General features: G+C 42.2%; 1 protein-coding gene and 1 long non-coding RNA gene across 4 annotated transcripts; one reads left to right on the plus strand and one right to left on the minus strand.

Moving 5' to 3' along the window:
- Positions 1-3,217: 3,217 nt before the first annotated feature.
- Positions 3,218-4,453, minus strand: LOC112846856 (uncharacterized). Of its 2 annotated transcripts, none has more exons than XR_003220036.1 (2): positions 3,981-4,453; positions 3,218-3,422 (listed from the first exon to the last, which is right to left on the minus strand). It is a non-coding gene; the product is annotated as an uncharacterized LOC112846856 (long non-coding RNA). The 2 variants fall into 2 exon arrangements; XR_003220035.1 differs by having other exon boundaries at positions 3,977-4,453.
- Positions 4,454-6,520: 2,067 nt separating this feature from the next.
- On the plus strand, positions 6,521-8,486 carry LOC109200358 (uncharacterized). 2 transcript variants are annotated; one of them, XR_002060531.2, is made up of 2 exons: positions 6,521-7,785; positions 7,870-8,486. XR_002060531.2 is itself a non-coding variant. In XM_019355908.2 (2 exons), the coding sequence occupies exons 1-2, from the start codon at positions 7,039-7,041 to the stop codon at positions 8,424-8,426; spliced, it is 618 nt and encodes a 205-aa protein (XP_019211453.1). In that variant the 5' UTR covers positions 6,538-7,038; the 3' UTR covers positions 8,427-8,486. The 2 variants fall into 2 exon arrangements, 1 of the variants encoding a protein (XP_019211453.1); XM_019355908.2 differs by having other exon boundaries at positions 6,538-7,099.
- Positions 8,487-13,287: the final 4,801 nt, after the last annotated feature.

Genomic DNA, 13,287 nt, shown 5'->3' on the forward strand with positions numbered 1-13,287 from the left:
CTTTATTGGCTTTCATACATGAAACACGCTTAAAGTCACCATTGAATTTAAACTGGATGAAAGCAGCTGTGAGTCACTGCAGCAGCTCTACACCTGTGCCAACAACCAACCAACACCTGGGTGGAGTCCCAGCTGAAGCTGAGAGATACTCAGAGATCAGAGACAGAAGCAGCTGTATGTAAGCGTTCTACAGGACGGCTCACACAAACCTGATGTTACTGATGTCTCCTAGATAGATCTCATGGACCAAAGGCTCTCTGTGTCATCTTGGCTCCAGCTGAACTAAACTGAGAGTGAATTTGGGCTTTTAGGGAGGGGTGAAAGCAGAGCGCTGTAAAGGAAAGGGCTGTGATTGGTTCATAACACGTCAATGAGAAGAAAGGAAAGCTTCAGAGCAACATGAATGAAACAAAGTGTTTTGATGACGACTGAAAGCCAAAACTGTGACTGAAATCAGAATCCAGTTCATCTCCAGCCCTGTCAGCAGTTCCAGCTGTAGTGCTGTTACAATAATAGTCATCACTTCTAGTTTCACAGCAGGAAACTGGGAACATTCAGCGTCTCAAAGATTGACCTGTTAGCACCTGCAGACATTGTTGAGCTGGGTCTGCTGATCTTGTGGAGGTCTTCATTTCTCCACTATTTGGAGAAGCTTCAGCAGGATCCACAGTCAGAGTCAAAGTGGAGTTCTAGCATGGACGTAACGCTTCAAGAAGCTTCAGACAGACAGTGTTCTCCAAAAGTTCTGCTCTAAAAGGAAACTTTGAGCTGGCTCTGTAATTGTTGTAGTCAGAAGGATGGAGGCTGGATCTTTGATGAGTGCTTGCACACAGGCTGTCTTTAAGTATTCTGGGACACAGCCAGAGGACAGACAAGTGTTCATTATTGGAAGCAGCCGAGGGGCAGGGACATCCCAAACTTCACTCAGGAACTTTGGAGGAATCATATCTACACAGCTTGATGAGCGTTTCAGTTGTGCCACAGTCCTTCAAAGCTCCTCCACAGAGACTGGCAGAAAAGAAGATCAGATATTGTGGCTGGGGTCGGGGACATCAAGAAAAGAATCAGGAGCTGCTGTTTGGATTTCCTCTCATTCATTTGATCCTTCAGAAAGTTTAGAAAGTGAAGACGTCCCTCACTCGATGCCGTAATCTGATGAAAACTTGCAGGATGTCAAAGACGCTCCACTGAGCTCCAAAGAGCTCTGGGCTGTGCTTATTAGAATGAATTAAAGGAGAGAAATAGCCGGCCCTCGCCTCGTTCACCTGTTCATTGAAAGCAGTTGTTCATGCTTTCATTTCTTGATGACGCAGCTGAAGATTCACCTTCTTCCGTCTCCTTTCTGCCCTCCGGCATTGTCTTTTCAGACTGTGAATGTCTTTGTGAATCCAGGGCAGCGAGCGAGCACCACGTTTAGTCCTGATCTTAAAAGGTGCAGTTGAATCTAAAGTGGATGTACAAAGGAGGTTCAGATCATTCAGAGTGTTTGTGTGTGTGAGGGAGGAGGAATACCAGTGGTGGTAGGAAACACTGATGAACATGTTTCTCCTGTTTCCTCATGAAAAGAGCGTCAGCGTACTGACACAGCTTCTTTTGCCTGATCACTTGGAAAAATGATCTCAAACAGAATCCATCAATGATCAGATAGAAACACATCAGCTCAAAGCCTGGAGTTCATACTGAAGCCCACAGTTATATGTAGGCCAACAACACGCTGTTTGAAACCAATGAATTTACTGTACTGAGGAACTCTGTGGCAAATGAGTCAGTAAGATCATCAACATGGATCTTAAAATCAGCAGCTCAGATCATGTGATCACACATAAGAACCATGGAGCAGGAAACATCTGAGAGCTCCAACTCTGATGGAGTCTTAGGAGGGCGGAGATACCTGCACAGATAGGAGCTGTTTCACACTTTAACAAGCAGCACCTCCAAACTACACCCTTCATCCACCTTAATAGGGGAGCATTTGAAGCCAAAGCTCCACCCACCCAGCCACTTTCTCTGGGCTGACTGAAACAATCATATGTGGGGTCAGAGTTCACAGACTAGACAGTCCTCTCCAGATTTCATCATGTTTCTGTTCAAAACATCAAATCAAGCTGAGGGGAAGTTGTAAAATCCTTCAGAATAAAAGCCTGACTATTCAGAGCTCCAACATTAAGAAGAGCAAAGTGAACCAAGGTGGATGGAGGCAGCAGAGAAACTGTAGGGTGGAGCTGAATGCTTCATCAATGGGATGATGCAGCAGATTTTCTCCACCTTGCACAAACTGTCCTGTTAGTTATTATGACTGGAATATCCAAAATGTCTCCAGAGGCTCCGAGTCCAGCTGAACATGTATCAGTGTTTAGAGTGGAACTGAGATGATAGGGACTAGGACCTGGGGGACGTCAGTCAGTGACGGAGCGGTCAGCAGGTGTGGGCAGGTGTGGACAGGTACTTGATGGAGTGTTTCCTGCACGCTGGACTCCATATGATATGTTAGCAGAGAGTATCTGGCTCCTGATTGGAGCCCATCTGATGTATGACGTTTTTCATTGTAGTTATTGTTATTTAACCTTGTCATGCATGAATTATGACAACCTCAATCGGGATTTTTTTCTTTAGTATTTTTATTCATCTTTCATAAAGATGAATAAAACAGAATAAAAATACTTAAGAAAAAGTACCCTGATTGAGTTTTTCATAATTCATGCATGAAAGGGTTAATACCTGAATTTATCATTAGTTTGCTATTAAAAATCATTAGAGATGTGTGCATTCACACTCATGCCTTAAACCTGAGCTCACGCGCTATTTTTTGAGCCACTAATTTGCACTGACCTCTGCAAAGTGTTGGTTGGTTGGTGTATATAAATTAAAGTACATTTTTAGTAGATTCAACCTGTGGTTGTGACATCATAATAATTTGCATCACTTAGTTAATCTATCCCATAATATATAAAATAAAATCTTATTTTCTTATATTTTTCTGCTGTGATTCAGATGAACTCTTTCCTCCTCTGTCATGCGGTGTAGTAGGACTCAGGCGCAGAGCAGGGTTCAGGGAAAGCAACGTTTATTTACACAACCACCAAGTGCAGATATATACAGTGAGAGGAACGGGGGTCCTAGGTCCGAAAGGGAGGTCCAGGATTGGAGTCACAAACACGCTAGCTCTTCTTCTCCACAGCAGTTGAAATAACAGGTTGGTCACGGGTCCGGGGAAAACTGTGCACAGGAGAAAACACAATCACACAGAGATCGCAGCAAGTCCACAAAGCCTAAGGATTCGAGGCAGAGGTTCACTAACGTGTCTAGCATAATCATCCAGTGGTGAGGCTGTCTGCATCCCGGCCTTAAGAGTCCAACCCGTAATCAGAGCCTGACGAGATGCAGGTGTGTGCCAAGGGCGGGAGCCTGCAGTGAGCTCCGCCCTGGCAGGGAGGAGAGATGAGAATGTACACAAAACACATGTGGCCTAGTGGAGCTGGCCGGGCAGACACGGGGACCATGACATCCTCCCTGTTTAGGATTTCTGTGACTGCAGTAAAATTCCCTCCAATCATCACTGACCTGAAGTTAAAATTATTAAGACTAAAGGCTGCAATGCAGCAGCATACCTGACAAACTGCATTATACAGAACCTTAAGCACACTTTTATCAATTGATATAGATCATAATCTAAACCTTATACACAGCTGTCCAAATTATTATACAAATGACAGCCAGTATCATTTTCAAGTCATCAGCTGTTAGATCACAATTCTAATTACATTGAACAAACCTCTCAATCATAACTATTCTTTTTGCAAAAGTAAAAAAAAAAACCCTCAAATGCACAGTTCCACATTATTCTAACAGAGTTTCATTGGTTGTAAAGAACTCAACAGGTCATTTGTTGAATTTGCAGCAGTATGAGGTCATATTTACTGAAACCAAAAGCTACTCAATTAAAAATGAATAGACATTAAAAAGATAATGAACATACATACAATATCCAAGGCATTGCGCTCTTTTCACTTTTCTGCAGCAAAGATCCTTTTTCTTTCCCATATTGCTTGAACCTATGGTGTGCTTAACAATGTGGAACATCCTTCTTAAATAGTTTTCCTTTAACTGGGCTCACCTGACAAACTAATTATGACAGGTGTCTGAGATTGATCCAAAGAGCTTTTAGACACAACACCATCCATGAGTTTAACTGAAAACAAAAATCAAATCATATCAATATATCAATCATATTTATGACACAAAAATCGTGTTTTTATAATATTTTTATAATAATTTGGAACACAGTGCCCATGGTGTGTTCTACCTCCAGCAAAACTCAACAATAAGTAGTTTTTATTCCAGCAGTGTGATGTTCAGAGTTCAGCTGTGTTAAATATAAATTTATATAAATATATCAGCAGGTTCTGGCATGAAATAAAAAATGGAGTAGAACTGACATTTACATGATCTGTGCCACTAAGTTTATTATTATGTTGCATTTGTTGTAATCTTAGTCTGCCTGGTGGAGGTGGAGGAGGGGGCGGAGTCTGTCCAGCTGCCTTGCAAAACAACAGAAAACCTGCCTGAAGATGGTAGAGTGGAGTGGGAGCGCATTGAACCTAAACCATTAATAATGGTCCACCAGTATAAGAACGGCTCTGACCAGCCTCACAGACAGCACCAGGTTTACAGAGACCGAACGAAGATGAATGAAGACCTGCTGAAAACTGGAGACCTCAGTCTGACCCTGAAACACCCCACAGAGAGAGACAGTGGGAGATACAGATGTGATGTTGTGAGGAATGGTGTGATTAGAAGGAAAACGGTGCAACTTACAGTCAAAGGTTTGTGTATCTGTGTTTTTGTTCAAGTCTCTGTGTGTGTGTGTGTGTGTGTGTGTGTGTGTGTCTGACTGTCTTGTGTCTCCTCTGCAGGGAGAGTTCAGGTCCAGGATCAAACAGGGGACATCAGGAACAGAAGCAGCTCCATTGATCCGACTCCTCTGATGGCTGATCAATCAGTTTGATCTGTGTGTTCTTTGATTATTGATCAGTGATGTCAGAGTGGAGTCAGTGTGATGTTGTTGTTGTGTGTTTGAGACTTTTAGTGTCCATGAAGGTCTCTGCTGCCGTAGATCCTCTGAACTGTGACAGAGGTCTCACTCTGGAGGAAACTCTCAGCACTTTCCAGCAGCTCCTCCATCATGGAGGACGTTCCCTCACTGTAACAGGTGGAGGAGAGAGGAGAGGAAGCACAGGTGGATCCTCTGAGGAAGAGGAGCGTTCCTACAAACCACATGATCACATGACCAGAGGGGCGTGGCCTTCAGTGGTAGTAATAAAGGAACAGTCCACATGTTCCACTTTGAAGGCTCATCTCCAACAAAGCAGACCTGTGATCACTTTAACTCAGTATGATGGATTGTTTGGATTTGTCTTTGTTTCTCTGGCTTTTCTTGTGTGTCTGTGTGTCTTTGTATGTTGGATAGAGTCATGTGACACTGCCCAGGGACTACACATGGAAATGAGCAGTTTAGCTCAAATCTGGCAGGTTTCTATCTTCTGTTTTTATCCTGATGTCCATGAACATGAACACTGTCCCTGTCAAATAAATCCAGATACAAAGATCAGATCTACTGAGCATCATCAGCGTGTCAGCCGCTAACTGCATCTTCAAATAAATAAATGTGTCTGATCAGCGGTGATAAGAGGAGAGACGCTGAGCGAGTGAAACTTTAAAAACTGACTGAAAAAATTCTTCTTGGCTTCATTTTTCCTTCCAGTCTGAAAAAAACTTCAATTTAATGATTTTGGAGAAATATGAGACATTTGAAGACCTTCATTTATTTGAATTCCAGAGTTTTTAATGAGCCACAGCAGCCCTGAATAAACACTTGAATTACTGTCTGAGCTGCTGCAGTTTCCTGCTGTGTCCACTGGGTGTCAGTAAAGCTGCAGGTGTCTCACCTGTGAGTCCACCTGTGGGGAAACAGTCCAGCTGCTGGTTCTGCCTCCAGCTGAGGAAACACTTCATTCCTTTTATTGCTGATCTCTCTTTATGAATCCACCTGAGTAGTATTATACCTGTAGCTTTTTTGCCCCTCCCCCACACCCGCATCCCCCCCTCCCCTATCCCCCTCCGCGTTCATGTGTGCGCACGAACGGACTTTGCGCGTGAACGGACTTGTGAGTTCAGGGGTCATATGAGTTTACATGTGTTTAATAGCGTTTTATTTAATGAAACCATTATGTGTTTTAATTAAACTCTTTTTTAAAGGATTGTATAGGTCTCAGAGTTCTGTTATTTAGACATAGATGATTTAACTAGTTTATGGTATTTTTCTTTAGGGCTCTGAAACACACAGAGGCTAATAGTTTTTAAACAGAAAGTTTTTTCCACCTTCTAAAAAAACACACATTCACACGCAGCATTTAATGTAACTGTTTTAGGAGCATTTTGCTTTTTTCTTTAGTGCTCTGAAACACACAGAGGTTAATAGTTTCAAACAAAGTTTTTCCACCTTCTAAAAACACATATTCACACACAGCATTTAATTTAACTGTTTTAGGAACATTTCAAACAGAATACCACAAACAGCAGGCATTCCTTTAGAAATAAACAGGGATTCTTAATTCTGCAACAGCTAGACAGAGGGGGGTTACAGTTAGACCCCCTACAGTCAGCAGAAGAGGTCATCCTTATCAAGAGCATCTCAATTGTACTGCCATAGTTTTCAATACAAACAGTCTCCATTATCTTATGTCAGAGGGCCGGCGGTGCCAGGTCCATCGGTGCCACCATTACACTTTCACCTTTTATCATGCCATTACACTTTCTACCGACCATCCTCCAAACAGGCATTACCTTTTGTTTTGTTTACACCTTTTATCTCTGCATCTCAGAGGTCACCTGAAACCAATCCCAACCCCAAGGGGCGGTAACGACACCTCCTAGAGGACTGCTCCAATACATATAAAAACGGTCTCTTTCACCATTTGGAACATCGACAGCGCAACCTAAAGAACACCTCTAACTAACTAACTAACTAAGGAGTGCAGGATGACATCTGTATCAACCATGACGAGCAGCCTGGACATCGCCCAAGCAACAGAAGCTCTAGGTACGTCTACAGGCGTATGCCGGGGCCCTCACCGCAAAAAGCAACGCTGTGAAAACGTCGTAGATGGGACTGAATTTAAGTTAGAATATCGAGGCAGTAACGGGTATGTGTATACCGTTAAATATACCAACGGAGCAGTTATACTTCGTGTAGATTGTGGTGAGGGAGTGTTTTGGGGGGAGTCACAACGCATGTCTACTAGAAACTGGAAACTCTTTCGCACTGTTGTTTGTGCGGACTTGGACAATGTGGGCTTCCCAGAGATGCTGTATGTTTCCCAGTGGAACAGTCCAACAGGCCGAGAGCCTTACAGGGTCGAGGCTGATCGTTTCAACCGTACCCCCGATGACTTTATTTTTCTCAGTGTATGTGATGACAGGGAAAGTTTTATAGCGGCCAGAGGGGTTGAAAACTGGAGGTTAAATCCTTACCCTCTGAGCATAGAAGAGCGCACTACATGGTTTAAGGATATGTTTTTTATACAGTGGTGCGACTGGAGAGCTATGCTGCATATGTTTAGCAAGGTTGACGACGCCATCAAGAGAGATAGACTCAACACTGCGTACGAGGGTATTAGAAAACGCCTTGTTTTTGATGATTTCGCGACTTGCCCGAAGACTGGCTTGCCTTCTACCCTGTGCAAACCTAAAATCATAAGGCCGTCCGACAACTAAATAAACCAAATGGTAGGTTAAATATGTGTGTGTGTGTGTGTGTGTATGTGTATATCTAAGCAACAAAATATAACATTTTATTGTTCCCATTTTCAGAGCGAGACACGCAACCGTGGGACCTCACAGACTCCCCACCCCCATCGCTGTTAATCCAGACCCCACCATCTCCACCCCCCTCTCCACAGCTGCTGCTGCAGGATCCTACAGGATCGGGGCTGTTTGAGGAAACCATTATCGACATCAAGCTTGCAACCCACCATCTGCTGATGTTGGCGCTAAACGAGTTTCTACAGGATACATGCTACGGATGTCAAATATCTCACCCCAGTCAGGTGCAACACAGCTGCTTGCTCGAATTGCCCGAGTATTTCTTTGACATCTACTATGACGATGTGATGATAAGGCTCAAGACAGACCGATTCATCCCCGCCATACGCCTGTTTGTGCGCTCGTACACAGTCGATGGGACTGGAACACAATTCAGCCGGATTGCAGAACACACCATGACCGAACTGAGATCATCAGAACATATAGTATGCGCAATTAACGACAACATTGTGCAGTTGCTAGAAGCAAGTCGTTATGACCGACGTGCTAAACCAGCCATGCTTCGCATGATTGGTAACTACTGGGCTGGGAGACACCTGGTTTAATGTATGCTGTTCAGTATTCATTGTCTGTGTGAATGAAATAAAAAGACGTGTTAACACCAACATCTTTATCATTTGTGTCTTGCATGCATCATGGAAAACACCTTGTATAAAATTTATCATGATCCGGCCCATCCGGCTGGATTGGCCAGTTTAAATAAGCTCCGTATAGCTACCGCTGAGGCAATAGGTGTAAAACCCTCATTATCACAGGTTAAACATTATTTAGAACGAGACGACACTTACACACTCCATAAACCAGCTAGGATCCACTTTCCCAGAAATAGAGTATTGGTTAATGGAATCGACAAACAGTTTCAAGCCGATCTGGTTGACATGTCTGAATACATGACAGATAATGATAATGTTAGATACCTACTAACATGTATAGATGTATTCTCAAAATACGCGTGGGTTAGATGTCTCACAACCAAGACGGGCCCAGCCGTAGCAGCCGCTTTCGAGGATATACTTGCTGAGGGAAGGATCCCTATGAAACTACAAACAGATGAAGGCAAAGAGTTTTATAATACAACCTTTAAACAGCTAATGAAGCGATATAACATCAAACACTTCTCAACAGCTAGTGAGGTTAAATCTAGTATTGTTGAAAGATTCAACCGCAGCTTCAAGGGTAGAATGTGGAAGTACTTAACATCCGTCAACTCAAGGAGATATGTACACGTCATCCCCGTGCTCACACAGGCATATAACAATGCTTATCACAGATCTATCCATATGGCTCCGGCTGAGGTAAATAAGGATAATGAGAAGCAGGTCTTTAACACCCTGTACAAAACCAAGCCTCAGAGGAAAGTGTGTTTTAAATTTAATGTTGGCGACACAGTACGAATATCAAAACTGAGAGGAGTGTTTCGAAAAGGATACGAACAAACCTACACCGATGAGATTTTCACAGTCAAAGAACGTATAGGGAGACAGCCCCCAGTGTACAGACTAGCCGATCTAGCAGGAGAGGTGTTGAAAGGTACATTTTATGAGCCTGAAATACAACGGGTGATTGTTGATAAAAACAAAACATTTAAAATTGAAAGCATATTGGCTAGAAAAAAGGTGGGCCGGAAAAAGATGGCTCTAGTAAAATGGTTAGGATGGCCAACAAGTTTTAATTCATGGATTCCAGAAAAAGACATCATCGAGGTGTGATTAACCCTGATGACACAGCTCTGCAGTCATTCATTCACCACCGTGCAGAGACAGAGTAAAGAAGGATGGATAAAAAGAACAACAAGGCTGGTTTTTATGTGACCCTCTTCTCAAATGCGTCAGCTCATGTTTACCCAGGCAATAAGATATCTAATTTTAGAACAAAGTTAGCAAAACCTATTGTTTTGAATCATCAGTATGAAGTAGCTGTTATAGAGATACAGTACCCGCGCACTTGGCTGTCTTTTCCACAAGCAGATTCGCGAGTAGAAATTTATAACCCTGTCAAAGATGACGTCCTATCCGCAACGACGATTGAGCTGTCTGTGGGTCATTATACCTCTGTGGAGCAGATAATAAAAGAATTTAATTTGAAATGCCAACAGCAGCCAGGCACGGCGGACATTAAAACACAATACAACACCGTTAGTAACTATGTCGGTGTTATGGGGCCTAGAGGCAGCGTTCTCACATTTAGAGGGAGACTGGCAGAAATCCTAGGATTCAAAAAAGGAGAACCATTTGTACTTCATTATAAAAACACATATGCTCCGCATCCTGCTGACATATACGGGGGAAAATACAACATGTTTATTTATGCAGATATCGCCGATTATCAACTTGTGGGTGACGCCCACGCGCGGCTATTAAGGGCTATAAATATCACAGACGATGTCCGGCGAGTAGCCATTTTACAATTTGACACTCCACACTACACACCTGTGTCAAAGACATTAATCGACGACATAGAAATTGATTTGAAAGACGATCAGAATCAGCATATACCCTTTTTATACGGTAAGGTGTTTGTCAAGCTACACTTCCATCCGATAAGACAACAATTTTAAAAAAGAAAGGATGGCTGTCTACAACACAGACGAGACAAAATATCTAAAATATTACATCGGCCAAGCCGGGGGTGATTTGGGGGGGTATATAGGGACCAGCACGCAATATGGCGCAGGTCTGGGTGGATTGTTCCGCAGCTTATTCAGATTTGCAGTACCGTTGTTTAAAAAAGGAGTCGGTATACTCAAACCCCACCTTAAAACTGCAGCGTCAGGAATAGTGTCTGATGTCATATCCAACATAACTAAGCCCACAACCACTAAGCAGGACGGTAACGGAGTGTATGTGTATACGCCCAATTCTTCAAAAACCCCACCCACAGCACGCATACCATCTAGAAAGCGTAAAACCACAAAACCAGCCAGAAGATCCAACAAATGGACACCGTCACGCGGAGTGAAAAGACCCAGAACCAAGCGTTCAAAAACTACAGCGTTTGACATATTCTAAATGGCACTGTTACACAGTCAATCTGGAGAATGTGTAAAAACAGAGCTGGACCTGTTTACTGTTCCCTACACACAGACCAGCATTGAGAAAAGTACGTTTATTGAAATACCTCCTGTTTCGGCAATCACCGATGGAGGCCCGATCGAGTTTTACATCTCATCGTCCGGCGAAGACTACCTGGATCTAAATGACACATATATCTACACACGTGCGAGAATCACAAACGCTAATGGCTCAAACCTGGCTAGAGATGCTAACGTGGGATTTATTAATTATCCCGGATGCAGCTTATTTAGTCAAGTCGATGTTAATTTGGGACACACGCTCATTAGTCAATCATCCAACACATATCCATACAGAGGTGTGATAGAATGTCTTATCAATTATAATAAGGACACTTTAGACACACAGTTCAGCACAGGGTTATTCTGTAAGGATACAGCATCACACATGAATGACACATCCATAGAAGGGGACAACCAAGGCCTTGTGACCAGAGGCGAATATACAGCGAATAGCAGCATTGTTGAATTGATAGCTCCCGTACACGCAGATCTGTTTTTTCAAGAAAAACTGTTACTTAATGGAATCGACCTGTCACTGAAATTTGTGCGCTCTAAAGACGAATTTGCTCTCATGACAGCGGATGCCAATGCGTACAGAGTTAAAATTGTCTCAGCCAGTCTCTTTGTCAAGAAAGTTAGTATATCACCGAGCGTCAGACTTGCACACAGCAAGGCATTGCACCATGCAAACGCAAAATATGCTATAGACAGAGTATCTTTAAAGACTTTCTCCATACCAGCAGGGTCTCGAATATCAACTAATGACAATTTATTTATGGGCAGGATACCTAAATTTGTCATCATTGCATTCATTGATAATGAAGCTTTTACAGGAAGTCCCACCCGTAACCCATTTAATTTCGAAAACTGTGATGTAGAATTCATTTCTTTATACGCTGATGGTCAGGCTTATCATGCTAAACCGTTCCAGCCAAATTTTCAGAGAAAACAGTATACCAGAGAATTCTATCAGCTGATACAAACCACTGGAAGACATTTAAAGGGCAGGGCACTTGCCATATCGCGTAACGACTTTGGTAACGGGTATACATTATTCTGTTTCAATCTGGAAGCTGACGAAGGACATTCAGGCAATGTATCGTTAATTAAAACTGGGAACGTGAGGCTTGAAGCCCGTTTCAGAAACCCGCTACCCCGCACAATGAACATCTTGTGTTATTCGGTATTTGATTCAGTCATTGAAATATCTAATATGAGACAGGTGCTCTTGGATTACTATTGAGACAGCAAACACGGTCATGAACACTATAGAGCTAACATCTGTGATCGGCAGGATTATCAATAAAAACACCCATTTTCTAGGGGTGTTAGCCAGCGATCAGCTACCCAATGCACAGCTTCAAAGACTGCCTACTATGGCTATTGTAAACACTCACCCATCTACAATGCCCGGGGAACACTGGCTTGCTGTTTATATTTCGAGAGACAAACGCTGTTATTTTTTTGATAGTTTTGGAAACTCGCTAGACCGTTTTCCACCAGAGATAAAGGTGTTTGTTCTAAAAAACTGTTCCACTATTTTATATTCAGGAAAACAAGTGCAGAATGACTTCTCCATCACATGCGGTCAACATTGTGTATTTTTTTTATTTCATATACAAAATGGTGTATCTTATTCACGCTTGCTTAACATGTATTCTACTAATTTAACTTGTAACGATGCTATGGTGTGTCGCTTTGTCAACAACATAGAGCCTGTGGCAGACTGTAGCGATTATGTATGTGTGCAACAAGGATACTGATGTGTACTAGTGGTTATAATAAAAGACGATATGAGAGCATGATTTAATCGAGTCAATTGTATTTATTATCAAAAATGTTGCATATATATTATACAGCCACATCATACAGACTTCAAGAGTAATAAAAACAATAATAGAAAAAACTGTAATAAAAGAAAACAATGTAGTAATAAAGTAATAAAGAAATCAAACATTATACAATAATAAAAACTGTAATAAAAGAAAACAATCTATCAGTTAGTGAAAAAATTACGGTAGAAAAACAACAAACAGTCAATATTTTAGGCAGAAAAAAACAACAACATTACAGCTGTGATAAGAAATAGTCTGAATTCAAAAATCCAACCACTCGACAGGACCACCCTTTAATTTATTTTTTTATTCTTTATTTTTTTCTTTAATGTACTATCACGCAGTGAGACGCCCGGTGTGTTCTTTCTAGGCGTATGTTTTAAAAAAACAGTGTCTTCAGGCAGTGTGTGATCTGTTTTATACAACGCAAGTGTCTTACGTACGCCGGCATTGGATATGGCTGATAACGGTATGTTTAAATCTGAAACAGCCTTTAAA

Source organism: Oreochromis niloticus, linkage group LG5 (genome assembly GCF_001858045.2).
Source record: "Oreochromis niloticus isolate F11D_XX linkage group LG5, O_niloticus_UMD_NMBU, whole genome shotgun sequence".
Taxonomy (NCBI): Eukaryota; Metazoa; Chordata; class Actinopteri; order Cichliformes; family Cichlidae; genus Oreochromis; species Oreochromis niloticus.